Source organism: Nesoenas mayeri (assembly GCF_963082525.1).
Source record: "Nesoenas mayeri genome assembly, chromosome: Z".
NCBI lineage: Eukaryota > Metazoa > Chordata > Aves > Columbiformes > Columbidae > Nesoenas > Nesoenas mayeri.
In genome coordinates this window covers 25,248,649-25,276,601 of record NC_137542.1, presented here as the reverse complement: position 1 = coordinate 25,276,601, position 27,953 = coordinate 25,248,649, and the positions used below count along the sequence as shown (strand labels likewise).

Sequence of the window (27,953 nt, the reverse complement as noted above, 5' to 3'; positions counted from 1 at the left end):
AGAGAGCGGCCGCCGCCCCGGCTGGCTGCGCCGCGGCCTGCGCCCCCCTGCCGCGGCCCTCCGCCCGGGCCCGGCACACGGCAGGGGACGGCACGGCACGGCACGGCGGAGCGGGGCTCCGCCAGCCCCGGCGCCTGGATTCCGCGGCACCGGGCGGTTCCCGAGAGCCGGGCGTGATCCCGTTCCGGCTCCCCTCAGGTTTGGAGTACAAGGTGCGCTTCGAGACACGGCAGAATGTACCGGGCCCGCTCCCAAAATACCCCGCAGGGTGTTTGCTCCCGCGTTCTGGAAGCGCGGAGCGTCCACACGGGAGCGGGTCCGTGCGTGGGCGTGACCCGTTGGTGCGCACACAGCCCGGCGCGGAGCAGTGACATTGCCGTGTGATTCTGCAAGGGACGGGAGAAGGTCCGCGCTTCACAGCGGTGCTTGCCAGGGGATAAAAGCAATGCACCCGGATAAATAAAAACAGCCCTGCCAGAGTGTGTTCTGAGTGCGGAGTTAGTAAGTTTATATGGTTATTTCCGATCGCCACGTCTATGATACACACCTGATTTCAGTCTCGTGTTTTGCTTATTTGCTTTGCTGCTGCTCAGTTAATAGAAAGGGGGGTTTTACAACTTTAGGTAGTTTCTCAATTCTGAACGGCCAAGTTCTTGAAATACACGGAATAAAATAAAACGCAAAATCTTTTTGAAGCTGTTTGTTTTCAACAAACTTGGATTTAGGGGGCTGAGTTGATGAGTTCTGCCAGTTTGGTAATACAGCTAACTTAAAGGCAGTATGTGGGAGTTTAGTGAGAAGGAAGTTCAACCAAACTTTCCCTTGCACTGCAAAGATTATTAGAATCAGAAAAATTTTAGAAAAAAGTTTGGGATCGAGGAGCATTTGGTACCTGTGAGGGTTTTTCAATGTCCATGAAAGACAGCTGTAAAGAAAGGCTATTTCTTGATATTTACAGTTGTGCTGCTGCACACTGCTTATGTTGTAAGAACTAATACCCAGGGAGCGGTATAAGGAACCATAGTTGCTAATATATGTAATTAATAAATAATCATTACATGTGTACTTAATCATGCAGATTTAAATCAGAGCAATGCTTTATTTGTAGTAATTAGATATGTTTAAAATCTCACCTCCTTTGCAGGCAGCACAACTGCTTTATCTGTGCTTGTTGAGTTACAAATGCCTGCTGTTTCTTACATGAAAGAGGGTTCTAAACCACATGTGTGTATACATATAACTTTTGGAGAAAAAGGATTTGTTTGATTGATTTATTTTGCCTATGCAGCATGAATGCAGCTGGAACAGGAAAATGAGAGAATTCATTGTAAGCATATGCTTTATCAACACTGTTTATTAACAAGCTCTTAGAATATTGTTGCTTTACATGGCTGTGTTACGTTCAGGTAGAAAAGAAGGCAACTTTCGGAACTAAGGTTGAGTCTGATAGCTTGGAAATCAATAGAGGAAAAAATAATTTATGAATTGATTTAATGGTTATTAATATAGCTGCTTTTATATCAGGTACTTTTCAAGAGTGTAATAGTGCTTATGTATTCTTTAGGAAATGTCAACGTTCTACTTCAGTAGGAAATTAATTATTATTTATTACTTAATGTGGAAAAAATATTTTTTAGTTGCAGACACCTGTGAAAGGGGTGAACACAGAAGTGGTAACAGATTTCTTGTTGACTGTGTGAATACTGAGTGGGGACTGCAAGGATGGAGTCTGTCACGGAGGAGATCCCAGTTAAAGTCGCGGTTCGAATCAGACCTCTGCTTTCCAAAGAAGTACTTCATAACCACCAAGTGTGTGTGAGATTAGTCCCAAATACACAACAAATTATCATTGGGAAAGACCGTGTCTTCACTTTCGATTTTGTATTTGGCAAAAACTCAACGCAAGAAGAAGTTTATACTGTTTGCATTAAGCCTCTTCTAGTGTCTCTGACTGAGGGATACAATGCTACAGTGTTTGCATACGGACAGACGGGTTCTGGGAAGACTTACACCATTGGAGGTGGCCACATTGGTAGGTTGTAGAAAGTTTGGGCTTTTTTAAAACTGGTGAAGAATGTATTTGTGCAAGTTAAATATTTAATACGTAGCAGATCATGCTGCAGAATTTTTAAGGGCTAATGAAGAAAAGGTATAGTAAAAAAAAAAAAAAAAAAAAAAAGCTTCCAAAGTCTATATTATAATTAGACTATTCTGAAAACAAATTCTCCATGAATTAGGCTATACAAAAAATATATTTATAAAGTGCTTTTTCCTTCCATATTTTCACATGCAACATAGACTAGAATTTCTTCCTGAAGTACAGTGTTTGGAGATCCTTGCTACATTTGTCTTACCTTGAAAATATCTGTTTTAGGCAGTTAATCATTTGCTTGCTCACTCTTTGCTTTTTCTTTGAGAGAGACATTTCTGTAACATCATAGAAATTATTATTTAAGTATTCCAAACTGATATAAATAGATCATTCTGAATCTCTTGGTAGGTATTAAAATATTCCTTTTATTTAGAGTCATAGAATCACAGAATCACTTAGGCTGGAAGAGACCCTTAAGATCATCAAGTCCAACCATTAACCTAACATTACCAAATCCTCCATTAAAACATATCCCCAAGCACCATATCTACACATATTTTAAACACCTCTAGCGATGGCACTGAATATTTAAAAAACAACAACAACAAAGATAAAACTAGTATGGCATTAGTGCTCCATATCTACTTTGAAAAAATAGGAAATAACTGTAAATGTTGCTTGTAAATCTTGTCTCCCTAAATTACTAATAATCTTTGCTGTATTTAAATAGAATTTATAATTTCTCAGACCATTGTGATGTCATTGCCAACTATAATGAGTAGGAATAAAGAAGGCATCTGTACTCTGAGGAGTATAGATTTAAAGTATCCTCCATATTTTTAGTAACGTTTATGACATTATGCAATTTAGAACTTAGCTTTGAATCCTCTTAATGTATACACACAAATATTCTCATCCCCAGGAAAACAAATATTTACAAAAATCCTTGGGAACACTGAGCTCTTCAGATTCCTTAGTATATAGACTTATCTCAATCTTCAGTCTTTGCAGTTTATGCAGCAGAGCCACTGCAAACTTCCGTGACATCTTTGCTTGTATCTTAGCATCAGTTGCAGAGGATGAAAAGGGCATAATCCCACGGGCTATCCAGGAACTATTCCAGCATATTTCCGAAAACTGTAAGATAGACTTCCATGTGAAAGTGTCTTACATAGAGGTTTACAAGGAAGAACTTAGAGATTTATTGGAGTTGGAGACCTCTGTGAAAGAATTACACATCCGAGAAGATGAAAAGGGCAATACAGGTAGGATTCAGCTCTAAATTTTTGTGTGTTTCATTTCAGTTGTGTGCCCATGTTATTCTTGCCTTCTCTCAAAAGAGCTTATTCTTTACTAATACTAGAAAAAGTTGCATTTTCAGAATATAAACTGAATTTATCTGATTTTAAGCAGTTTTGTGTTTAGATGCCTGTGAACGATATAGATGTTCCACCGGAAATTGCAACAAATGATAATGTAGAAATACAGTTATTGCTTTTGGAAATTCTGTCTAGAAAGACAATAGTGTGTGATTATTCACTTGAATAAGTATTTTAAGGTTGAACCTTTGTTTCTCCATTAAAAATTATAATTGTTAAGCCACTGATACTGCAAATATCTGCCCCCTTCTGGTATGAAATGAGAGAAGGAGAACATTTCATTAAGAGTAGCATCTGATATTTTTTAGAGGCTTTGAAATTAACAATTATCCTATAGTTTTCCTGTCCACTGCATGAAAATGCTAGAAGAATCTGCTGCAGAGATATTTGATTCTCAGACTGCATAATCTGGTTTTGTTTGTTTGTTTTTCTTTATTCTTCATATTCTAATTGTTGTATTTGCTTTAATATTAATGTTCTGTTGCATTGAGCTGCCATGATTTTCTTGTCTGTAGCTGGAAGGAGGCATTAATTTAGCACAAACCTTACAGACAATATCATTGCTTCACAAGGACCCTGCAATATATTTTAAACTACTTCTCCAGTACTGGTTGATTCAGTTTCAGTTGATTGTGCTAGGACATTTTCCATCCTTTATTAAAACAAAGGGCAAAAAATATGCTGCCAGGAGTATTTGGTAGAAATACACTTCCAAATTATTAGATTACTAATAGATACTGTCCAAAAGGCCCACCTACCTCAGCTATATAGAAGTTCTGTTCTTACCATAGATAATCATTTCTACTCCAAACTTTTTTACTTTTAGTATTTTTTAAATTGTCCTTTGAGATGATTTTGCACATACTTTTTATAGATAGAACTAAATTGCAGTTTGCATATAGCAATATGTAAATGAGTAAGGCTGTGTATTGCATTTAAGATATTGTTTCAAATGCTATGATGCAATACGCCCATATACTAAATATCTGCAGGTTTCAGATATGTTTTACCTCATGCTTTTCATATACCAATGTCTTGTTTTTCTACAGTTGTATACTATGGCCTTGTAATAATGCAGGCTTGCATACTTCTGTAATTTGTCACTGTTTCTAATTGCTGTAAATTTTTGCTGGACAATTTAGAATTAATTGAGTTATTCTTACTTTCTTTGGTTGGGTGTTTGAAGTGATTGTTGGTGCTAAGGAATTCCAAGTAGAATGTGCAGATGAAGTGATAAGCCTCTTGGAAAGTGGCAACGCAGCTCGTCACACAGGCACGACACAAATGAATGAGCACTCCAGTCGATCTCACGCCGTTTTTACCATCAGTATTTGTCAGAAACAGTGTGCAGAGTCTCAAACTAATACTGATGCTGCACAGGATTCATCTTGGAAGTCAGCCCAGATCATTTCTTCCAAATTTCACTTTGTGGATTTGGCAGGATCAGAGAGAGTGACAAAGACTGGAAATACCGGTGAACGCTTCAAAGAGTCAATTCAAATCAATAGCGGTCTGTTGGCCTTGGGAAATGTTATCAGTGCTCTTGGAGACCCAAAAAGAAAAAGTGTACATATTCCATACAGGGATGCTAAAATCACCCGTATTCTGAAAGACTCCCTTGGAGGAAATGCCAAGACTGTCATGATAACATGTATAAGTCCATCCTCATCAGACTTTGATGAATCTTTAAATTCCCTCAAATACGCCAACAGAGCCAGAAACATAAGAAATAAACCAGTTGTAAATTACAACCCTGATCAAGACCGGTTTGATGAAATGGAACTTGAAATCAAATTGCTTCGAGAAGCTCTGCAGAACCAGCAAGTCAGTAATCAGTGTTCACATGACTTGAATCAAGAAAGATCTCGTATCAGTTCACTTGAGGAGCAGCTCTGCCGGCTTCAGGTTCAATGTTTCAGTTATAGAAATTGTATAGATGAAGCCTTCCCATTTCTGGTTGATTTGAATGATGATGTTAGTTTAAAAAGAAGTCAGCGGGATAGGTTGCAGAGCTGGATCGCTATGGTGCAGGAAATAAGGAAGGAAGATCTCACCATGCAGGTAACTGACATGGGGACTGGGACCAGCCAAGAGTCACATCACATCACAATCCTTCAGCTAAAGAGGGAACTAAAGAAATGCCAGGTATTAAATGATAAGCTGATTATTTAAATAACTATGTGAAAGAGCAGTCTGCTTAAACTTTAATTCAATTTCTAAATAGTAAATCTATTACACTTACCTGTCCTTAATTTGACTATTTAAATTCACAGTCTCATTTAATTTTGTCCGTCTAGTCCCTGGGACATGGTTTTATTTTAATGGATGACTGAATAGGCAATCATCTTAATCATGACAGAGATAGGTAATGTTATATTTTGGTTAGTCAGTTTGAAGATGATTATATGAGGCTGAGCAGTTTATCTGTTAGATTTTTTATTTTGGCTGTGCTAGTATGCTAGGTCTGGCTGGGATGGAGTTAATTATCTTCATAGCAACTTGTAGGGTGTTGTGTATAAGATTTGTGACCAATATGATGCTGATAACACACTAATGTTTTAGGTCTTGCTGAACAGTGTTTGCACCATGTTTGGCCTTCTCTGTTTCTGCCTCTGCCCGCCGGTAAACAGATCAGGGAGTGCACAAAAGTCTGGGGACACACACAACCAAGCAGATGGCCCAGACTAATCAAAGAGATATTTCATGCCAAATAACATCGCATTCACCAATAAAAGGGGAGAGGAGGAATGTTTAGGTGCATTAGCTGTCTTTTGCTCAGGAGCCAGCTGTGCATCAGTCTACCTGTGGAAGGCAGTGAGCGATTGGTTTTGCATTAACTGCATTTGCATTACTTGTCTTGTTTTCTTTCTTCTTCCACGTCACCTTCACTCACTGGACAATTTCTGTCTCAACCCACATATTTTCTTGCTTTTACTCTTCCTTTGCTCTTCCCCCATTCCACTGGGGCTAGGGGACAGTTAAGTGGCTGAGCATCTGTGTGTGCTTAGCTGCGTACCGGGGTTAAACTACCACATCTACTTTCAGTCCTGTAAGCTCAGAAATTTTTGTGAATCCTGCAAATAAATTAATCTGTCAGAAGCATTACAGATATAACTACAATGCAGACATTTTCACAGGTATCAGTGTACTTACAAATAAACCATGGACTAAGTTTTCCCAACTTTTATCTAATATTATCTAAAGCTATGTATGTAGTATATACTAGTCTGTTTGATAGTTATGAAGTTGCAGGTACCTCAGCCATTTTCATTAATTAATTTCCTAATGTATATTTCTTCAGCAATGAGGTCACCAAGAACTCCTGCATTTCCTTTTCATTATCATCCTTTCAGCTAACTGATTTTCTAGATTATTTACAGATTTCTCTGTTTTATCACTTTTCTGACGCTTGTATATCAGCTTTCTGCTTTTTGGTATTGTCATACTTCTTTACAGTTTTCTAGCTGAGGTGAGAATTTTGAAACAAGATATGGGCTTCTTAGCATGCAGATATCCCCTGAGTATCCTGTCATTCCTGTAGTTCCAATAAGCTCTTTCTCAAACAGCAGATAATGTTGCTAGAAAATGACCTCGGGGGCAAAGAGCTCTTGGCCTTCTCAGGCATGATAATGTCTTCTCACAGAACTGACACGTGATCAGATAAAGATTTTTTTTTAATGAAATAAATCTAGGAAGTGCATATTTTGGATGTAGTGAGTTAAAATGTTGACTATGAATAACAAAACATCCAGAATAATGCAGATCAGTGTACAATGAACAAAGCCTCAAACAAAAATTAATTTTGTAACTTAAAATACATGTACACTTATTTGAAAACGAGTGAAGTTCTGATGTAAGATAAACAGTGCAGAAAAACTAATCTGAGTCTGTCTTTTAGTAGAAGGAGATAGTGCTCCAACAAGGTAGAATTTTATAATATCCACCCATTTTCAGTTTGCACACCAAACTGTGATAAACTGATAGACTGTTACCAGGCAATTGCATATACAGATTCTGTCTTTTTTCTCAATCAATCTAAATCACAGCTTTTTTCTTACTTCTTGATTTTCTTCTGTAGCTTATTTTAAAGCTCTGTTTCCTAGGTTCAAAACAGTATAAGTGCTGAGTTTAGACTTAAATTTCCCCAGATGAGTGTGCCATCCAGGGCCAGGAGCGAGATGGTTAGGGAGAGGCTAAAATCAACTTGACAGTACAGACTGAAGAGCAGGGCTTGCATATGGACAGATTTAGTAGCTAATAGTGGACCTATTCTTTTGTATACATACATATTTCTTTGCTAACAGTTATGATTGCCTGGATAATGATGTATTGCACAAAATAAAAGTAGTGGTGTAGTGGGTTAGTCATAGCTAACAGCCAAACTCCCGCTCAGCCACTGTGCTGGTTTGACTGAAAATGAGTTAATTTTCTTGATGCAGTTAGAAACCTTTCTTTTTCATAGCTAGCATGCTCATTATTTGGACTTAGTTTGCGAACAAGCAGATAACACCCCAGCACAGAGTTAATGTTTTTAATTGCTCTGATCTGAAAGCCAAGGACATTTTGAGTGCTCTGCCCACAGGTGTGAGGCAGTGGGGAAGGGGGGACGTGGGTGGGGCAGAGTTTGACTGACATCCAGACTGATAAATGAGAGTATTCCATCCCATTAGCATCATGCTTCAGATACAAGAGTGGGGCCTTCCAGTTTGCTCTTTTGCTTTCCCTTGATTGCTCTTGTTATCAAGCTGGAGAGGGGGCCTTGATGCAGGACATTTAGCCCTGCCTTTTGTGATCCTGCAGAGGCCTCTGGGCTTTTCTGCCTTTTCCTTCTCTTTTCTCTCTCTGGGATCTGCTGTTGGGACCAGGTGTGGCTTCCTGGGACTGGCTGCTCAGTTGTTGTGGACAGAGTTCATGAGAAATTGCTTTGAATATCTTTTATTTCTATTTTATATATATATTTACTAGTCATCTATTAGTATTTTGGTATTTTATTAAACTGTGTTTATCTCAATCCATGTTTCTCCCTTCCCTTTTGATTCTCTCTCCCCCTTTTGTTTTTTGGGGGGGGTGGAGTGGGCAGCTATCATGGTTGTGTTGCTAACTTGGGTTAAACCATGACAGCCAGTTATTCACCCCTCCATCAGCAGGACCTGGGGAGAGAAAATAGGAAGAACAGGAATGAGAAGGCTTGTGGGTTGAGATAAAGACAGGTAGATTGCTTACCAATTAAAAACCAGACTTGAATTGGGGAAAAATTATTCAAATTTATTATCAATGAATGAAAATACCAATTGCTCATTTGGGTAGTGAGAAACAAAAAAACACTAAAACAATGCTTTTGTTCCCCACCTTCTCCAGGCTTATCGTCACTCATTCACTCCATACTCCTGTCCCTCACTGCCAAGGGGTGCAAGGACATAGAGGGATGGTTTATGGTCAGTACGTAGCAATTTCTCTCTGCTGTTCTTTCCTCCTCACACCTTTCCTCCAATTCACACAGCCTCCTCAAGGGCAGGAATACCCATCTGCTTGAGCATGAGTCCTCCCTGGGCTACAGTGTGGATGTCAGCTCCACCACGGATTATTGTCCCAAAACCAGGGTGCTTTACCTGATGTGCATATAAATGGGCCAAATTTAGCACACAGAAATGAGATAATGTTTGATTACAGAGCTACAGAAGTCTGGATGCTAGAATATATGCCATCTCAAGGCATATCAAGAATAAGAGGGTTATTAGGGGCAGTCAGCACGGCTTTACCAAGAATGAGTCATGCTTGACCAACCTCATAGCCTTTTATGAGAATGTAACAAGGTGGATGGATGATGGCAGAGCAGTGGATGTGGTCTACCTTGACTTAAGTAAAGCCTTTGACACAGTCTCCCACAGCATCCTCACAGCTAAGTTGAGGAGGTGTGGTCTGGACAATAGAGTAGTGAGGTGGGTTACAAACTGGCTTAAGAAGAGAAGCCAGAGAGTGGTAGTCAATGGTGCGGAGTCTAGTTGGAGGCCAGTATCTAGTGGAGTGCCTCAGGGGTCAGTACTGGGGCCAATATTGTTCAATATATTCATTAACAATTTAGACAAGGGAATTGAGTGTACTATCAGCAAGTTTGCTGATGACACTAAGCTGGGAGGAGTGGCTGACACGCCAGAAGGCTGTGCTGCCATCCAGCGGGACCTGGACAGGCTGGAGACTTGGGCACGGAATAACCTGATGAAATTTAACAAGGGAAAGTGTAGAGTCCTGCATCTGGGCAGGAACAAGCCCAGGTTCCAGTATAGGTTGGGAAATTACATCTTAGAGAGCAGTGTAGGGGAAAGGGACCTGGGGGTCCTGGTGGACAACAGCATGACCATGAGCCAGCACTGTGCCCTTGTGGCCAGGAAGGCCAGTGGCATCCTGGGGTGTATTACAAGGGGGGTGGTTAGTAGATCGAGAAAGGTCCTCCTTCCCCTCTACTCCTCCCTGGTGAGACCCCATCTGGAATATTGTGTCCAGTTCTGGGCCCCTCAGTTCAAGAAGGACAGGGAACTGCTGGAGAGGGTCCTTCATAGGGCAACAAAACGATTAAGGGAGTGGAGCACCTCCCTTATGAAGAAAGGCTGAGGGAGCTGGGTCTCTTTAGTTTGGAGAAGAGGAGACTGAGGGGTGACCTTATTAATGTTTACAAATATATAAAGGGTGAGTGCCACGAGGATGGAGCCAGGCTCTTCTCGGTGGCAAACAATGATAGGACAAGGGGTAATAGGATCAAGCTGGAACACAAGAGGTTTCACTTAAATCTGAGAAAAAACTTCTCAGTGAGGGTGAGAGAGCACAGGAACAGGTTGCCCAGGGGGGTTGTGGAGTCTCCTTCTCTGGAGACATTCAAAACCCGCCTGGACATGTTCCTGTGCGACCTCACCTAGGCGTTCCTGCTCCAGCAGGGGGATTGGACTAGATGATCTTTTGAGGTTCCTTCCAATCCCAAACATACTGTGATACTGTGATAAAGCCATCATGCCAGCAAGAAAAGTAAAAGGCATTATATACAAAATCTTATCACTATGTTCACAGCCTAAAGAGACAATTGTTACACATTTGCATATTGCATTACATAATCCTTTTAGTGTATAATGAGCAACATTCAGCTAAAGGACACTTTATCCCACAGTCTCAAGATATGTGTTAAAGCAAGAATCAACTAATTGTGCAGGCTTCAAAATGTCTAGAGCTGCAAGGTCAGTAGTAGCTGTAGCTCATGGTCAGTTGTTTTACAAGTCACTCTTATCTTTGTTATATGAGCAGACAGACCTAAAACTGAAATGATTTCTGTATCTTTAGGTTAGGAGTTGCAGACAGGACTCATTCTTTAAAGTGATGACAACAATTAGAGCACCTCATCCTTCTCCTGTTCCTGGTGTTCCCTCTGCTTTTTCTCACTTCTTTGGTTCCTTTCTCTTTGGCCTGTTTGACATTTTGTGCCCTTTCTTAAGTATCATAGCGGGGCCACCACCTTGGCTGAGGGGCTCAGCTGTGCCCTGTGGTGAGTTGACTGGAGTCACCTGGAGCCAGCCGTGTCCAGCATGGGGCAACCGTGCTCTCTTCTCACAGACGCCATCCCTGCAGTCACCCCCACCAAACCACTGACATCTACACTCAATAGAAATGAGCAAATATAGTCTGATTTTAGTTATGTATGTCTAATACAATATGGACAATATGCCACTTAGTTTTCTGTCACTTTATCCTGCCCCACTCTGTCACCATGCTAACATCTGTGCAAACTTTTTTCTGTAGTTGGCTCCACTCTGCATAATGATACAGCACCAGCTGGGGACAGGATATACTTGTCAACTGCATTTAGTAGAAAGGTTTGCCTTGGTACACAGACTTTGGAAAAAGCTCTGTTACCTGAAGAGACATCAGGTTCTTCAATGTATTCTTAAAAGCTATTAAAAGTTATCTTTTATTGAAAGAAAGACGTAGGTAAGCTAGTTGTACAGTTGTACCCAGCTTTAGAACAATAAGATGTGATGTTTCCATACTTCATATTTGGCTTCTACAGGCTTTCTGGAAGAGTAACAACATTTGAAAGTCTCCTTCAATCAGTACTGGATTATTTATCCACATGAACATCTGAAGAAGCATTCGTATGGTTTCTTTAACTTTTAGGCTGTTATCTGGGTTGCAAAATGAGGACAGCTGTCATTTTTTAATTTGAGAAGTGTATTAATCTTATGGTTGATGCTGAGATCATGTGTCTGTATCTCACAGCACCCTGAAGACAATAGCTGGATTTAGATATCTACTTTGATAAAATAGCTTTGGTTATGGGTACGTTATTTAATTTGGAAGAAATAAATTTGTCAGAAGAAAATCAATAGATGAAGCAGAAGTGAAGAAATAACTGGAAGAAACCAGCGAAACCACTTAGACAATTTGCCATACATACCTCAAAACTTTGCAGTTCTGATCACACCTTTTAACAACAAATGAATTTGTTTCTTTCTTGGTTTGTTTTTAAAAATAATGTCCTATTTTCCCCAGCTGAACTTTTCTTTTATTATCTAGCAGGCTCTAGTTATGGATGAAGAAGTATTTAGCCAGAAGGATCACGAACTGCAGATACTGCAGAATCACATAAAGACAGTACTACAGGAAAATAAGGAACAACTGGAATCTTTAAAGGAGGCTCAAGAAATACATAGATTACAGGTATTTTTCCTCTGGTACACATTATGTATATCTGTATTGAACCATCCTTCCACTGTATGAATGCATTCATTATTTCAAGACTGGTCCCTCGGGATTTTTTTCAGTATAACTGCTTGTCAATCTTACGGGTATTTTGTTTGAATTAGAGCTGTGTCACTTAATGAGTTGAGTTCATCTAGTGGATGAAGCACAATAGTGTGATTCTTGAAGTTTGTACATCAGCCTAGCTGTGCCACAGCCTTCCTGTATAACATGGGGTAAATCATTTAGCCTCTCCATGCTTCCTAAAGTGTAACACACCCCCTTCTCCCCACATGTGTATTATTGCTAAGTAGTTTAAGGACAATTAATGAAATAGGATTTGAAAGGCCTTTAAAGATTGTTAGAATCCAAAAAATACTATAAAGATCCTATAGAATGCTTTATTTGAAAAGTTGTATAGAAGCGTATTTTGTTATACCTTTATTAAGAGTTACAGAATTGTTACCTTTTGTCTTTATAAGACAGAATTTAATCCTAATTTTCCAAGCATTTACTATTAGAGAAAACTGAGTGACATAGTAGAAACACTGCTTGCCTCCTTTCTTCTCTAGATCTTGTGCTTTCTAATGAAATTATGATGGGTAGTAAGTATAAAACATTTCAAGATCCAAGAGACCTTAAATAGAATAGTTAATACTCTCCTGGTGTTGCTGTCATGTGGATGATAAATAAATTATTATCTGACTTTTTAAGAGAAAAGCATAAGCATAGCTAGCTAGTACTCTTCTCCTTATTCTACTTTTTCTCCTTTTTCCTCTTCTTTGCTGATGGCTTGGGGAGAGTCAATGAATGAAAAGTGAGTATACTAGTCATCGTATTTTTGTTTGCTCTGTCACTTTCTTTCTTTTCTGTCACTTCAGCCTAGACTTTTTTTTTTTAACGTGCACAGCATAGTGCCAACTTAATACACTGAGATAATGCTTATATAAATTCTGGAGGATAGAAGGTGGGGGTCACAGAAGCAGTCACAGTGTAGGTAAAAGATCATAATTGTTTCAGTATCAGAGACAGGAGAGAAGCTTGAGAGCTCTGTGGCACCATTTTGGTACTTAATCCAATAAACTGCCACTGTTATTTAAAAACATATAAAATAGGCAGAATAATGAAAAGCAAACACTTCTGTAAATATTTTAAGTTGTATTCACAGGAATATGTAATTTAGTGATATGTAACAGAATAAGAACTTTAAAAGTTGCATGTACTAGATAGATATTAAATGTTTATAGACTTATGTATTTATGTAACATGTTGCATTGTGGGATTTTATGTACAAAGTTATCAGGGACAAAGAATCTTAAAATGGTCAAATAATGGCTTCAAGGTGGAGCAGTTGGCCTTTACTGCTTCTAAAATCATAACAAGTATGGCATTCATATATATTCTATTTCCTATGGACAGGATTATTATGTATCGTATTCCAACAAGATGTCAATTTGCGAGGCATAATCTATGCATGTTTGGAAAGAACTTGGAGTCTAAGAAAACAGGATATAAAGAATAAGTAAAAATGTATTATTCCAAGTAGGAGAATGTATTAAATGAAAGATATTTTGCTTTTGGTTGCCTGTCACTAGTTATTCTTCAACTTTACTTTAGTTACTAGGCCAGACTTTAAAGGTACTTTGGAAAGAATTGAAAGGAATATAGAAAGTTGAAAACTGGTATAATCTTGGCCTTATGGATGAATCAGTTTAGGTATGATAAGTAGTTTTCAACAATGTACAAAGACAGCTGTGGGAGAAGCAGATAAATATATTCTCTAAGCTAGCGTTACCAGCAAAGTTCAGGCTGGGTAGAAGAAAAATAAGTAGCCTGTATAAAGGATCCTGAGTTCATATACATGTTTATGTTTATTAATGCAAATAATCTTTAAAGTGAAACTGCTCAAAGACGAAGAGGAAGCCTGCATACATGTTTAATTAATTAGACTCAGACCATGTGTTTCATTTGAACATTTCTGTTTAATTCACATTGTACTTCTTCATAAACATACATATAAAGCAAGCATGGGCTGATAAGTATGTCACTTACTCACTAGATGCCTAGATAAGCTAACGTAACTTAATTGAGATAGGTCTTCCTGGAGAAAAATGTCTCTAAAGTTTATTGGAGTTGGGGTGTGTGGGTGTGTGTTAATGATATGTCATAAAATTTTCAGTGCAGAATTTGCCAGTGCACTGCAGAAGAATTTAACATCAGTGAGTGGTTCACAAGATTCATGACCTTTGTAAGGAATTTAGAAATGGTGAATATGATACAGAGCTCATGATAAGCAGCAGTTTTGCTTCATTTGTTTTTTTCCCCATAAGAATGAGAAAATGGTGGAACAGCAAATGGTTATTGATCAGCTAAAGGAAACATTAGAGAAGTTTGCAGATGTTAAAACTTTGGACTTCTCAAATGCTTGTGAAGATGGGCCAGCTGTTGCGGAATCTGCAAGGAGGCCATACAGTGTCCCACTCACAAAGAGTCTGCTACACTCCCTTCACCCACCTTTAGGGACGGAGACCCGAAAGGTAAGGTCTATCCAAATGTAACTTTTTTTTTCTTTACTTTGTAATTGCTATAGTTCAATAATTAGACTCTATGTGACAAATTATGGTAGCTTTCTCAGATGCTGTTTAGCTTCCCATTGAAGACTCTGAAAAACATAGTTTTACTGTCTGTAATGGACATGAGCTATGCCACAATTGTCAAAAACCTTCAGTCTTCAAATTATCACTTACAAGTACTAAAGCCATGGTCTTTTCTGGTATTTTCCTGAGGTTTTTGAGGGCTCAGATATGAAGCATTATCAAAAATGAATTATTATTCTTAACAATATGTTGAATACATTGGATAATAATTTCCTAACGGTGCCTTCTGTCACGTTTGGAACAAGTACTCCAAGATCTGGCAAAACCTTTTGTTACAAAGGTATTCAGAGTTATTACAGAAAACCTCTGTAATTTTGCCTGCAAGCTCAGGTGATGTCAGACTTTTAGACTGAAATTTAAAAAAATATAAGTAAAGAATGCTAAATTGTTGCAAGTGTTTTTACTCATCACTTTCTGCATGCTTTTTGGCAGGTGTATACCAGCCCCCCTGCCTTCTCCCTGGCCTGGATAATGGCAGAATTCCGTGCTCGCAGCCAGATGATACTGAACAACATAGAAGATCAGGATAAAGTCCTTCACTGCCACCACTCTGATCAGAGTGATGAAGAGGAAGAAAATACAGGCAGCAAAAAGAAAACCTCATTTAAGTAATTTTTTTGGTTATTCTTTAATTTTTGTTACAGACAAATGTGTAACAAAGATAGTATTACTGCCTAATCCTGCCATAATGTGTGATTGTTTGTGATGTTACTTATGGTAAATTTATGTGACTAATTGGGCATATTACAAAATAAGTTTAATAAACATAGGGTTCTGATTGAATAAAGACTACACAACCCTTGTTTCGGGGCCAGAATCTACCATGTAGATCAGGAGGGCTGGGGCAGTGGGGAGTAGATAATAAAGAAGGTACAAATGCCTATGTGAGTCTGTGATTCTTCTCTGTTAAGATCATGTACTTCCCATGAAGCTTAAAAACCTTGTGTGTTTGGAATGTAGCATGTTATTCATTCTTCCTTAGGAATTCCATAAACCGAACATGGACACAAAAACAAGCTTCTCGATGCTTTCTTCCTGATCTAAGTGACGTGAAGTGTCAAGCAGACAAGTCTGGTTTATCCAACAAATCTGCACTACAGACTGACACAACCACAGGTAAAATGGAAGTCATGAGGGAAAAATCTTATTACAGTGTCAGAATATGCAAGAATGTCTTTAGCAAATGCCATTATTTTTCCCAGCAAAATATATACATTGGATACAATTTTTTTGTTACTGTTCAACATAGGCTTTCAAGATTCTCTTCTTCTTCTCCTTTCTGAAACTGATGTCAGTGACCTTAATGTTTAAGTAATACTTACTAGCCAGAAAGCAGTTCACACATCAAAGACCTGTTTAGATATAAATCTTTAGTACGGCTTCAATGAAAGAAAATAGATGCTATTATCTTATCAGAGATGCACTGAAATGGTTCAGGAATATTGTTCCTCCCACTTTGGGTCTTGAAATGCTAGTGCATGCCATCATTTTTTTTCCTGTTTAGACACATGGCAGGGGAATGACTCTTCGCGCTGTTATCTCCTTTTGGTTCTTTTACTTCATATGTAAGAACTCCACACATAAAATTTTATGGAGCACGATCTTGTGGATGCAGAGTGTATTCAAAATTTTTTATCTCCATATTGCTTTGTTTTCTTTCAAGGTGAAGAGATTGACAGCCTCCAGAAAAGTCATGTTTTTAACATGCAGAAGTTAAAGAATTCAGAGTTGAGACTCACAGAGGCCGAGCACAAAATGAGAGAACTTGCGCTTAATATCAAAATGAAAGAGGAACTTATCAAGGAATTAGTAAGAACAGGTAACTGGCTACTGTAAGGAAAATTACAATGAAGAAGTTCAGAAAAGTCACAAAACTTCTGATATCATGCATGTCTTAGTTTTTACATAATTACACAATAATACTTCTAAGAACCTAAAAATTCAAACCTTTAATTAATTACTTGCTATGTTTGAACTGAAGGCTGTAAATTTTGATTACAGCCTACACTGCTATGGTACACATATATATTTATTAAATATTTTTTTGTGCTTTGCTGATTATTGCTTTTATCCACCAATAGTGTAATTTTTCATGTATGCTCAGTGCTACTGATCTCTTCGCGGACATGTACTTGTCATGTGGTGTCTGGGATAGGAGAGAAGATACATCACTGTGCTGGGAATGTAAGCATTCCCAGCACTGAAGTAGAGAAGCAGGAGTCAGAAGTGGATGAGGGAAAAGGTCAGTGTCCCTGTTAGCCACATCTCTTACCTATCTGTCCTGGAGTGTATATGCCTGACAGAAACTAGGCTTATGATGACAGTAAGGATCTCTTTGCTCAGCCCCTTCAGTTGTACTCTTTTCCTGTGCATACCTTATCTTGAGGTTGCCTTTTGGCACTGGTAAAGATTCTGTGCACCCAAAAACAGTACTTTGGGAAAGATCACCCAAAAATAGCAAGTCAGAGAGTAAAAGCAGAAGCTGAAATTGTTTACTGATTATTAAGCTGCAAGTTGAGTAATAAATAAATGGCATGTTCTTCTGGAAAAAGCAAAAAGAAATACAGGAGAGCTATTTTGGTAAAAACTCCACTAGGCAGAAGAATTTCACTTTATTTGACACTCAGGTGGCACTTTATTTGGTGACGTCAGATGACTCATGAAGAATTCAGATTTAAGACTCCTTCCTTTATTTCAGAGTTAAAAAGGAACTTCATGTTTCTTTAGGTTTAGAAAATGTCTCAGAAATTACTGGTTTAGACAGGAAGAAAGAAGTACAGATTCAACTACAGAATCAAGTGTCACATTTCAGCTCATTATCCTGCTGTTTTTAAACTAGTCGTTTATGGTGTCTTTAAGGTAAGGATGCTCAGTCTGTAAGCAGGCAATATTCTTTGAAGATAAATAAACTGGAACAAGAATCCAAGCAGGCCAAAATGGAACTGGCTGAAACGCAAAAGTGGCTTCAGGAGCTAGAGAGTAAGGAGCTGAGAGACATTCCTGAGAAAGTCACGTTACAAAAAGAGTTCCGGAAGAAGATGGATGCAGCTATGTTGAAAGTGGAGGTATTTCTGATGTGACAATTAAGATTTGCAAATATCTGTCTCACTATCACTTCTGAACCTTAACACTCTGCTTGTAAAACTCTCACCTGTTTTACAAATTGGAAGCTAGTCAGACTGAAGTAGCTAAGGAGAAATTTAGTACTATTATACTCAGAATGCTATTTAACACATACATGGTTAGATAAATACAGTATTTTCTTGGTAGATAAGAAACCAAGAAAGAAGTGGGTGATATGAGATGCTCGTACGCCATTGTATGCAGTACTGTAAGAAAACCTACACAAGAAGGCTATTGCAAGTTTATTACCTGCCATAAATAAAATCGATGTTTTATGAAAATAGTAAATAAATTCCAGATCTAAGCAAATCAGTGATGGTTTGCAAGACCAGGGCCAATACAGTCATATTTGTTTCACACTGACCTTCTACTTTTAAATTCTGCTATACCTAAGTTTAAGTTCTGTGTAGGGCCAGCTTAGGTGCTCTGTTGCCTTTTGGTCCTAGAATGGTGGGTCAGACAAGCACCATACCGAAAGAGGTAGCTGGCTTATTGACTTGAGCTCAGGACCAGCGTTCTGGCACTGTAATGTCTCTGTATGCTTTCCAGAGCTGTGATTTCTGTTAGATTTTACTACTTTCATTGTTTTGCTGCGCAAGAGCTGTATCTTTACCTTTTCATGTTGCTTGAGATTAATTCTGCCTGTGCTAACTTTACCAGATAGTTCAGAAACCACAGAAATGAGTGATTGTTTGGGCAGAAGTTAGTAAGTCTCGCTGACTCTTAAGAGTTCAGTGAAATAAAGAATGAAGCTGAGTCATGTTTTAGTTTTAAGTTTTCCTCCTATTAAGCTGAAATTTGCCATGAACATTCAGGCCTTACAGAAGCAGCAGCAAGACACTAAGAATCTGGCTTCATTATCTAACCAAAGCGAGAGACAAGCAATAGAACTTGAGCAGAACGTGGCTCAGATGAAGCATCAGCAGACCCAGCTACAGAAGAGGCTGCGTGAAGAGAGTGAAAAAAAGAAGCAACTAGAAGCAGAGATTCAGCGGGACCAGGAACAAATTAAAGTAGGATTCTTCCTATTTATTTATGACAAAGAATGAGATGAACCGATTTTGCCTCTGTTTCCCCCAAAATGATAAAACATACTGCTAGGCTTTCCAGTTTTAAGTAATGACTTTCTTGACAGTGAAGAAATTGTCTATAAACATTTTCACAGAAATCTTCAGTTTGCCTTTCTCTTCAGCATTTTCATTCGTTTGTTTTCTCGCATGATGTCTAGCCCTGAATTGCAATTTTACCTGTAAATTTAGGGTGAATATTTCAGATTGTTTACTTTTGTGGACTCTGACATTAAATGCACAGTAGAAACAGACTGACTGAGGCAGGAAGCATGAGGTTTTTTGTTTGTTTATAGGAACTTCAACTGAAGATGGAGCAACAACAGAAGATCCTTAAACTTAAGGATGAAGAGATTGCTGCTTTTAAAAAGAAGAAAAATAACTCAGTGGAGGCTTCACAGAAACTACAGGTAGCTAATCTATTCCCGATTCTGTGTGGGCTTGGAAAAAAAAATTGCTTTGTTCATCCATAGTCATCTCTGTCAAGTGTTTGGAAGAAGGGTATTGCACCATAGTTTTGTCTTCTTTTTTTGCTGTAGCAAAAATTTGGACTATACTCTAGCAGCTCTAGTTCTCCTTTTTAATGAAGGAAAAGAGGGGCTCTAATATATTTCCTTTCTATGATTTGTAAAAAGTGCTGATTCAGAGATCTTGAGAATTCAGTAGGTTTTGTTGTCTGGTAAGTTTGAGGGTGATCCTGGTCAACTGTTACAAACATTCCATGGTTCTTTTGTGGTGGTTTTTTTTTTTTTGTTATTTGGTTCAGGGGGTTTTTTGCTTATTTGGTTGGGGTGGGGGGTGGTGTTTGTTTTGGAGTTTGATTTTGTTTTGCTCTGGCAGAGTCTGTGTTTTTGGTTGTTCCTAACAAGGTTAGAAAAGTAGGTGTCCTATGCAGCAGTGCCACCTACGTTATTTCAGGTGTGGACATTGGAACATGAAAGTTTCATGAGTTACCAAGAGCCTTCAAAAGTGAAAATAAATTTTTAAAGTTAAATAAAGGCAACTTTTTAGTCTTACCAGGAATATATCCACTGACAAACTGTGGCTTCAGAAAAGAATTATAATGGAGTGTACCACCAGGATCAGAGCTCTCATTTACTGTCTGTTTTTCTGTCAACATTTTAATTTCTTGTCACCTAATGTTTTTTCACAAATAGCTGGTCTTTGGCAAGTATAAGGCAATGAGGGTGGGCTAGCTGAATTCTTGTAGCACAATCCAAACCTACCTGCTGTGGTTATATAGAAGACATCTATTTATATAACTGTTCTTAGAAAAAGAATACAAGATGTAGTAATGTAACATTGCTGAGCCTCATTTTTAAGTTCGTTCAATTTCTCTATTATTCTGAGTCAAGGCTGCTGCAGAATTAAAGTTAACATTAGAAATGTCAATTTCTTCTAAAATTTTATCAGTTATTCTAAAAAAAAAGGAAAAACATAATCATAAAATTCTCTCACAAAAAGCCCTTGTTAATGCTCTCTATGTAAACTTTAGAAATTAGAAGAGCAAAAGAAATGGCTGGATGAAGAAATGGAAAGAATTCTTCAACAGCGTGAACAGTTAGGAGAACTAGAAGAAGATTTAAAGAAAAGAGAAGCCATTGTAGCCAAAAAAGAAGCACTATTGCAAGAGAAAAGCCACCTGGAAATCAAGAAACTGAGATCTAGCCAGGTAAATTAAGAAAAAACATTAAACTCAACACAATTATAGTGCTGACTAAATGACTAGGTGTGGAGGGGAAGGCAGATAGCAGAAGAGGCTCAAGCCATGTTCTATATGTCTCTACCACTGCCATGAAGGTATTGTGTGGCTCGAGCAAATCAACATTTAAAATGTGAATAGCACAGAATAATATATTTTTTTTCACTTTTTCTCCCTGAAATTCCAACAACAAAACAAAAATCTGAACTGTGGAGTTCTGTTATTGCAGAGCATTAAATAATACGGTATCTAAAAATGTCCCAGTCCTCTTATAAATTAGAGAATATGACAGGGAAACATTTTGCATTATTTATTTTTCAGCAGCAAAAGCAAATAAAACTTGAAGTATCATTGTGACTTATAATGACTAGCCCTTTTATTTTTTAGTATGTGGAAAAGTGCACATTGGGCATTTTTGTTTCCTTTCTTCTTCCAAATAAATAGTAAATGTTATGGTAGCTGTCTAGTCAAAGCAAATGGGATCACATGCTAGAAGCAGACAAGTCTTTCACTGCAGAATGTGATGGTCTCACTTGCATTTGTCTTACTAGAAGGAGTATCTCATTTCATATCTGTGGTTGCTGTGGTTTTTTTAGGCTTTAAACAAAGATAGTATGAAATTGTCTACTCGCTTAAGTATGCTGGATCAGGAACTGTGTGATAAAGGTATGCAGCTTCAGGGCAGCACCAGTGAAGATAAGGCAGACCTTTTGGAAAAAATTCAGATTCTCCAGACGGAAAGGGATCTGCTGCTCAGAAGAAGAAATAGTGTGGATGAGAAGCTGAAAGACGGTAAAGTGTTGTCACCTGAAGTAAGTAAGCAACTCTGAGATAAATACAGGTTTTAGGTAGCATTGTATAATAAAGTGTTCCAGTCAGAACCTAAAATGTCTCCAAATATTAGAGAAGCTAGAACCAAGGAAATGAGGTTGGGTACTTCTGTAAATATAATAGCAATGTTAAAATACTGCTATGGCAGCACTACTTACATACTAGTGAACCAAGTTTATGTTTAATTTAACTAGTGCTTTGACAAATGCTAGTGGCCTAAGGATCATATAATCAGAGGTAGGGGAATTAGAAGTTCATTGGTTTATCATAGGCAGATATTTTAATGTCAGGACACAGAACAAGCCAATGTATTTGCATAGTGATGCCCCTTAATTGTTTTCATAGGATTTTATGAAAAAATAAACTTAACCTGAAGGCCTCCATATTTTTACAGCAAAAATAAGTCATATTACCTGGATGGTCCACACTTGCATTGAGCAGTATGAATTCATGGAAGATACAGTAAATTCTTATAAAATGCACAGATGGGTTCTAGGACTTGAGAAAAAGTATGGGCATGTGGCTGAGGTGATAATGTGCCAGAAAGAACCCTACTTGCCTCGCTTCTCAAAATTTCTTATTTTTCCCATTCCATTCTCTGTACTGCTACTAGTTTGTCTTGCCCTTCAGTTTAGTTTCACCCTTGAGAATGAAGTTAAAGAATACCTTATATATAGAAAGATTAGTTCTACCCTTGTTTCTTTAAGATCTCACACATGTGTTCTCTGTAGGAAGAACATATTCTTTTCCAGCTGGAAGAAGGAATTGAAGCCCTGGAGGCTGCTATTGATTACAAGAATGAAAGTATTCAGAATCGCCAGCACTTGCTTAGGTCATCTTCTCAGATTCTTTCACAGAGCGAGAATAATGTAATAGGAAAACTAGTTTCCTTGTCTGCTCCAGAGCTCAGAGCTATTCTCTTCAAATATTTCAACAAGGTTTGTTTTGGCTAGTTACTATTCTAGATAATGAAATTAAATGGTGTCAAGAAATAAAAATATATTTAACAAGCTTTTGGTGAAAAATTTTTCAGGTCACATACATTTGCTGTTATTTCTGATTTTTTGTTTTGTTTTTACATTAACCTAAATAGGATACTTGTGTGTTAACATATATCCTGATTTGGGGTTATTAGCTTAAAAGGTGCTGCAAATCTGGAAATTTCATTGTTCCTTTCCAGTGTTCTGTGTTGCTTACTTTTGAATCAGCAACATACTTAAATGGTGTCGTATTGAAATTCCTCCCAACTACACTCTTGGTAAAGCTCAGGCTAGTATTCCTATTTTTTTTCTAAATCTAGTATAAACTTCGACTGCAGTGCCTACAGTGTGTACAGCAAAATACTGAGGAATCATACTGACATCTAGAAACATAAAAATGAAATGCATTAGAACATGGTGTCTTTGTGACCTGGGGCAAACTTCTGGTGATTTTGTGAACAACTCGTCTGTGGGATGCAAGTTGGAAGTTTTCCAGAATTAGGAAAACACTGTTGTTTTCATTTAAATTCTGCACAGGGTATTAAAAAAATCCACTAGTCCATGTGATCAAAATGTACAGAGCTCATTTCTAAAAGTGTAAACTTGTAGCAGCAGGCAAGTCTGCTTCCATTATTAGCTTATGACTTTTAGAGACCATTGCTTTTGCATGCTCTAATCTATTAAGTAGAAGGGTAAAAGCTTTTATGAAAATGGTTTGATAAATCAAAAGAAGTGTATTTCTTTCCTAGATTGTTAGCCTACGTGAGTCTGAACGTAAATTACAACTGCAGATTGAAGAAAAGGAAATGAAAGTCATAGATCAGGAAAACATAATACGTGAATTAGAATCTGCACTTGAACACGTCAAGTTGCAGTGTGACAGGCAGCTGACCCTACAACACAAAGAACATGAGAAAAAACTACAGTTAATACTGCATCATTTCAAAGGTATTTGCTTTGAGGAGGGGGATTGTACAGCAAGTATTATCATCAGTCACTACTGAGAAATACTATATTCCAACTAAAAAAAAACAACCCAAAAAACAATAAGGTTCAAAGATACATTTTGGCTGTGACTAACTCTGATGTTGTGTAGGATGCTGAGGAACAGACACATATTTTTTTAAAGCAGTATTTAAATTGTTGTATTTTCATACTGAATCTGTGTATATTGGGAAGTTGAAAGATACACACCCTCCTAATCCTGATCTTCTAAATAGTACTATTAAAACTGACAAGAGGGGTTGGCAGGGCCTTTTTGATCCTGTGTCATCCTAGTTAAAATGTACAGACTGCAAGTAAAGTGTCAGCAAGATACAAAACATAATTCTGTCTAGTTGGGCATCTTGGGTTTTGGCACAGATATATGGTTCTTAAACTAGTTTCACTTGTCCTAGAACAAGATAGTGAAGGCACTGCAGAAACCTTGAAAGGATATGAAGTAAAAGTCCAGCAACTGGAAAAAGACTTATTTTTCTATAAGAAAACCAGCAGAGAACTGAAGAAGAAATTGAAGAGCCTCTTTGGAGAATCATCCCGTCAATTATTGGCATCCACTAAATGTAAGTATATTATCTTAAAATATTTATGCAATTGTCAATAGACCATTTGAAGAGTGATGAACACACAGAAGTGTATTAGATAGACACAAAACCCTTATTTCTACTGAGCTAATGGATCTCCAGGAATATATTACACCTGTCCCCAAGTTTCAAAGGAGAGACAACATTGGTTTGTAGCTGTAGCAGTGGTATACTAAAGGTTTAAATTTGTGTTCTGTTTTCTCTGAATTCTAACATAACTTCAGCATCTACAACCTCAAACTGTTGTGATTAAGAAAAAGGAAATTTACTGTGTGAAAAGAATCCTAATGACATTGTAACTAACTGCTTTCTCATATGCCATGCTTTTAGATGGGGTGCTCCTAGCACTTCATTAAAGTTACTTACTGGGAGATTGTCAGTGAAGAATTCCATACTTTCAGAGGATTTATACACTTGTAGGAGAAAAAAAAAAGCAAGCTTTTGAATGTGATTCTCTGCTTTGACACACACACAAAAGATCAAAAAAGAAAAAAAAGGAATAAAAAACTCAAAAACCAAACAACAACCAACTGGTACTACAAGTTTTTAATTGTTTCATATCCTACTTGCCAGAATCCAAACCTACAATAGAGCTTTTCAGGTGGAGGAGAACAGAAGGTTCAATTTCTGTCACTATTTTGCTTGTCTCACACCTGTCGATGCCACCACCAATACCCCGTACGCATAATACAATACAGTCCTGCTGGCCCTATCTTTCCTCCTGAGGCTCAGCATGACTGGTTCTTCCTCCCAACAGATATTTCTGTTTCTTTCCACTTGAGCACTGCCTAACACATAGGTGCTGGTCACATACCTGCTGCTCCCAGAGTGAATTAAGGCTCAGCCCTTGCCCTCTAGGCAGGATAATGAGCCAACATGTTCATTACTATAAAGTACATTGTCAAACTGTGAACATGAATATTCTAGAGGCTGGATTATAAATGAGCATGGGAAAGACTATTCTGTCTACTATGCAAAGAAGCATGTAGTTCAAGACATCTGTCCCTGTGGGAAAACACCCATCCTAGCCAAATTGTAGCAAGGAGAAGAGGATCACTGTGAATTTCCAACTTTTTCAAATACATATATTTGTAAATCTTATAATAAATACTCTGTATTTAGTTATTTTTCTTTTGAATATGTTTTTTGAGGCATGCTGCAACACATGTAATAAAAACTTTATAATTTGTTGCTGAGCTTTAAAATAATAAAAGCCCTGTGTGTACATTACAGTCAAATTTGCAGAATGTGGGTTTTTTTGTTGTCTGAATGTTAATTGCTGGCTCTTTTTGAATATATGAATAATTGCATATTTGACCATCATGGTTCAGTTGTTTCAAGACTGCCTACTAGGATACATTACATGTTAGAATGGTGAGGCTTGTATTACCAGCACATTGTCAGAGAAAAGTAACAGTTAATACCTCTGATTTTTTTTGTAGATGACAAACATTTTGACAGAAAGGACAAAATGTGATGTGCTGACAATTTTTTACTGCATTCACAAGTTACTGATGCTGTAAAACCATATTGACTGACTAATATTTCTCAACAACAGGCACTCAGATGAGTTGTAACTTTTAGTTATTTATGTCCTGATAAATTTCATTTTAGATAATAGTGCTGATGACAAGGCATCCACTCAAGAAGAAGCAGAAGTTGTTTCTGAAGAATTCAGGTCAACGCTTAACCCTGAAACCAATAATCATCCAGGGAAAATAAAAGAAACAGACAGAACAAGTATTTTAAGAGCACAGCAGAATTCATACCAGCTTGGAGAAGATGTTTCAGAATTTGGGTGCAACAAAGAATGTTCGTCGAGTACTAGTGATGACAAAACAGGAACAGATGAAGCTCAGCCTTTGAAATCTCATCCTCAGCTACCTTCTGTCATCCAGAGACGAGAAGCTGTAACACAACTTCAAGGAGTAACTTCAGTAAAACTGTCTCGCCGAGAGCTACGTCATATTCCTCCCTCTGAATTATCTTTGCGACGCTCCAGCCTTGCAGTTGGTGTTGGTCTTATTTCTCCAGATTCCGCCAAAATGGACAAAAAGTCTAGTGGCCCTAAGACATAGTTATTTTTAATAGCTGTTGCAACTGAAACAACTTTATTAGATTTCTTTGTTCATGGCCTTGTTAAGTATCAACCATGGATAAATGAGTAAATATTCTTTAGGTCTTATTGCTCATTATGTTAGGTGTAATGTTCACACCGTTTCAGTGAACCTGAGATGGGTTTTAATTAATACAGTGTCTAAGATCTTTCATTTGAAGGCCTTTTAACATTGAAGAAATTACTTATATTGGTTTGAGGATTTTTGCAGTAACTTAATTTTTTTTTTTTTTTTTTTATTACACTGTGAAGTGCACTGCACGTGTGTAACTTGGGTGTCAGAACAATATTGTTCTTCACTTTCTTGGGTCAGAAAGAGTAACAAGCTATTTAATGTATTTGGATATATAGCTAGAAAATTTAGTGTCCTGACTATCACCTAGTATTGATAATGATTGGCTTCTGTACTCCTTATATCTAAAAATATTTTATATGAGCCATATTTGAGAGCAAAATTCGTACCTAAAGGTGAATTTGTTCCTGAAAAGGAACATGAAAGTACCTACTTTTAAAATTTTCTTTATGGCCTATTTATTGAATTAAGAGAATTGCTTATTTCACTTTCTGTTTTTGTTTGTGCGAAATTTAAAGAATTGCACTTGGCAACTCAAAGTGTTATATTTATTTCTGTACTACTAAAATGGAAAAAAAGGAGACCAAATTCAGCATCCTCTTGGTAAGCCAGATGGACCAATATGTTATTTGTAGTAATTAGTCAGATCCTTTCATAGACAAATTATTCTTCTGGATTTTGTATCTGCTTCAGAGCAAGGACTACACATATCCTTTGTTTTACTGCTATGCTATTGTTGGTAATATGTTCAAGATGAAAAGCACATCTTTTTGTAAGAGGGCAGTGGTCAGTGAGAAACATACACTTAACAGCTGCACAAACTTGAAGGCAGAGGCCAGAATGTCTGCATTTAAATGAGATTAGCAGTGCTAACCAAAACTCTCTCCTACATAAGAAGTGGCAGTACTGAAAGTTAGCTTAGTTTTATTTTAGTGGCAGACTTCAGCCAGTCATGTTTGAATATGTTGTCTTAGATTATTAAATGTACTTAGGAAAGGAATTTTGCTTTCTGGTGTTGTCTAGGCAAGGTGTTGTGTATAGCATGTGTGGCTGTAGGTGTAGAAGAACTGCATTTTTCCATGCTTCAAGCACAGTTCAAATCTGTCCACATTATGAAGATGCTACTACAGCATGATAAATGGACCTCTTGTCTTGTGGCACATTTTGAACTTTCTGACCTCAAAATATTTCACTCTATTTGGACAAACCACTTAACATGTCAAGTGATTATATCTTTCACACTTACAGCTAATTATTACCTATTCAGCTGAACTATGAGGTAAGGATTGGAGTCTGGCTTGGTTGTTTTTGGATTGAGCTTGATTGGTTTTACTGCATGGAACTAATGTGCCTTAACTAATGCTAAGTTTAATATTAGTGTATATATTATTCACCTAATGTTTCCAATCAAAGAGCAATAAACAGGAACCAGTAAATACAGTTTCAAGTGTGTACTTATTTACTAAAGCTCCATATTAAGTTAAAGAATTGTTGAAGGCATTTCTTCTTAAGATAATACAGTGCATTACCATGCACCTCATAATACTCTATAACTTTATAAACATGAATTCCTCTTATTTTAAAGTTTCCACACATGAAAAACCTGTTCTTTATGCATGCAAAATATGC

The 27,953-nt window shown here is 37.6% G+C and overlaps 1 protein-coding gene across 1 annotated transcript; it reads left to right on the top strand.

Annotated features, from left to right (window-relative positions):
* The first annotated feature begins 9 nt into the window (after positions 1-9).
* Positions 10-27,950, top strand: KIF27 (kinesin family member 27). The gene is made up of 18 exons (XM_080362406.1): positions 10-501; positions 1,638-2,032; positions 3,157-3,357; positions 4,658-5,616; positions 12,028-12,171; positions 14,523-14,729; positions 15,282-15,457; positions 15,832-15,965; positions 16,513-16,668; positions 17,709-17,914; positions 18,788-18,985; positions 19,336-19,449; positions 20,535-20,711; positions 21,338-21,553; positions 22,304-22,510; positions 23,302-23,500; positions 23,950-24,114; positions 25,750-27,950. The coding sequence occupies exons 2-18, from the start codon at positions 1,723-1,725 to the stop codon at positions 26,211-26,213; spliced, it is 4,233 nt and encodes a 1,410-aa protein (XP_080218532.1). The 5' UTR covers positions 10-501; positions 1,638-1,722; the 3' UTR covers positions 26,214-27,950.
* Positions 27,951-27,953: the final 3 nt, after the last annotated feature.

What these genes read in the sequence shown, in the direction of transcription:
- KIF27 (XM_080362406.1), top strand. Translation starts at nt 1,723, where the DNA reads ATGGAGTCTGTCACGGAGGAGATCCCAGTTAAAGTCGCGGTTCGAATC. An exon ending in CAGCTATGTTGAAAGTGGAG is followed by an intron (nt 17,915 to 18,787) that starts GTATTTCTGATG and finishes ATGAACATTCAG; the next exon opens with GCCTTACAGAAGCAGCAGCA. An exon ending in AGAAACTGAGATCTAGCCAG is followed by an intron (nt 20,712 to 21,337) that starts GTAAATTAAGAA and finishes TGGTTTTTTTAG; the next exon opens with GCTTTAAACAAAGATAGTAT.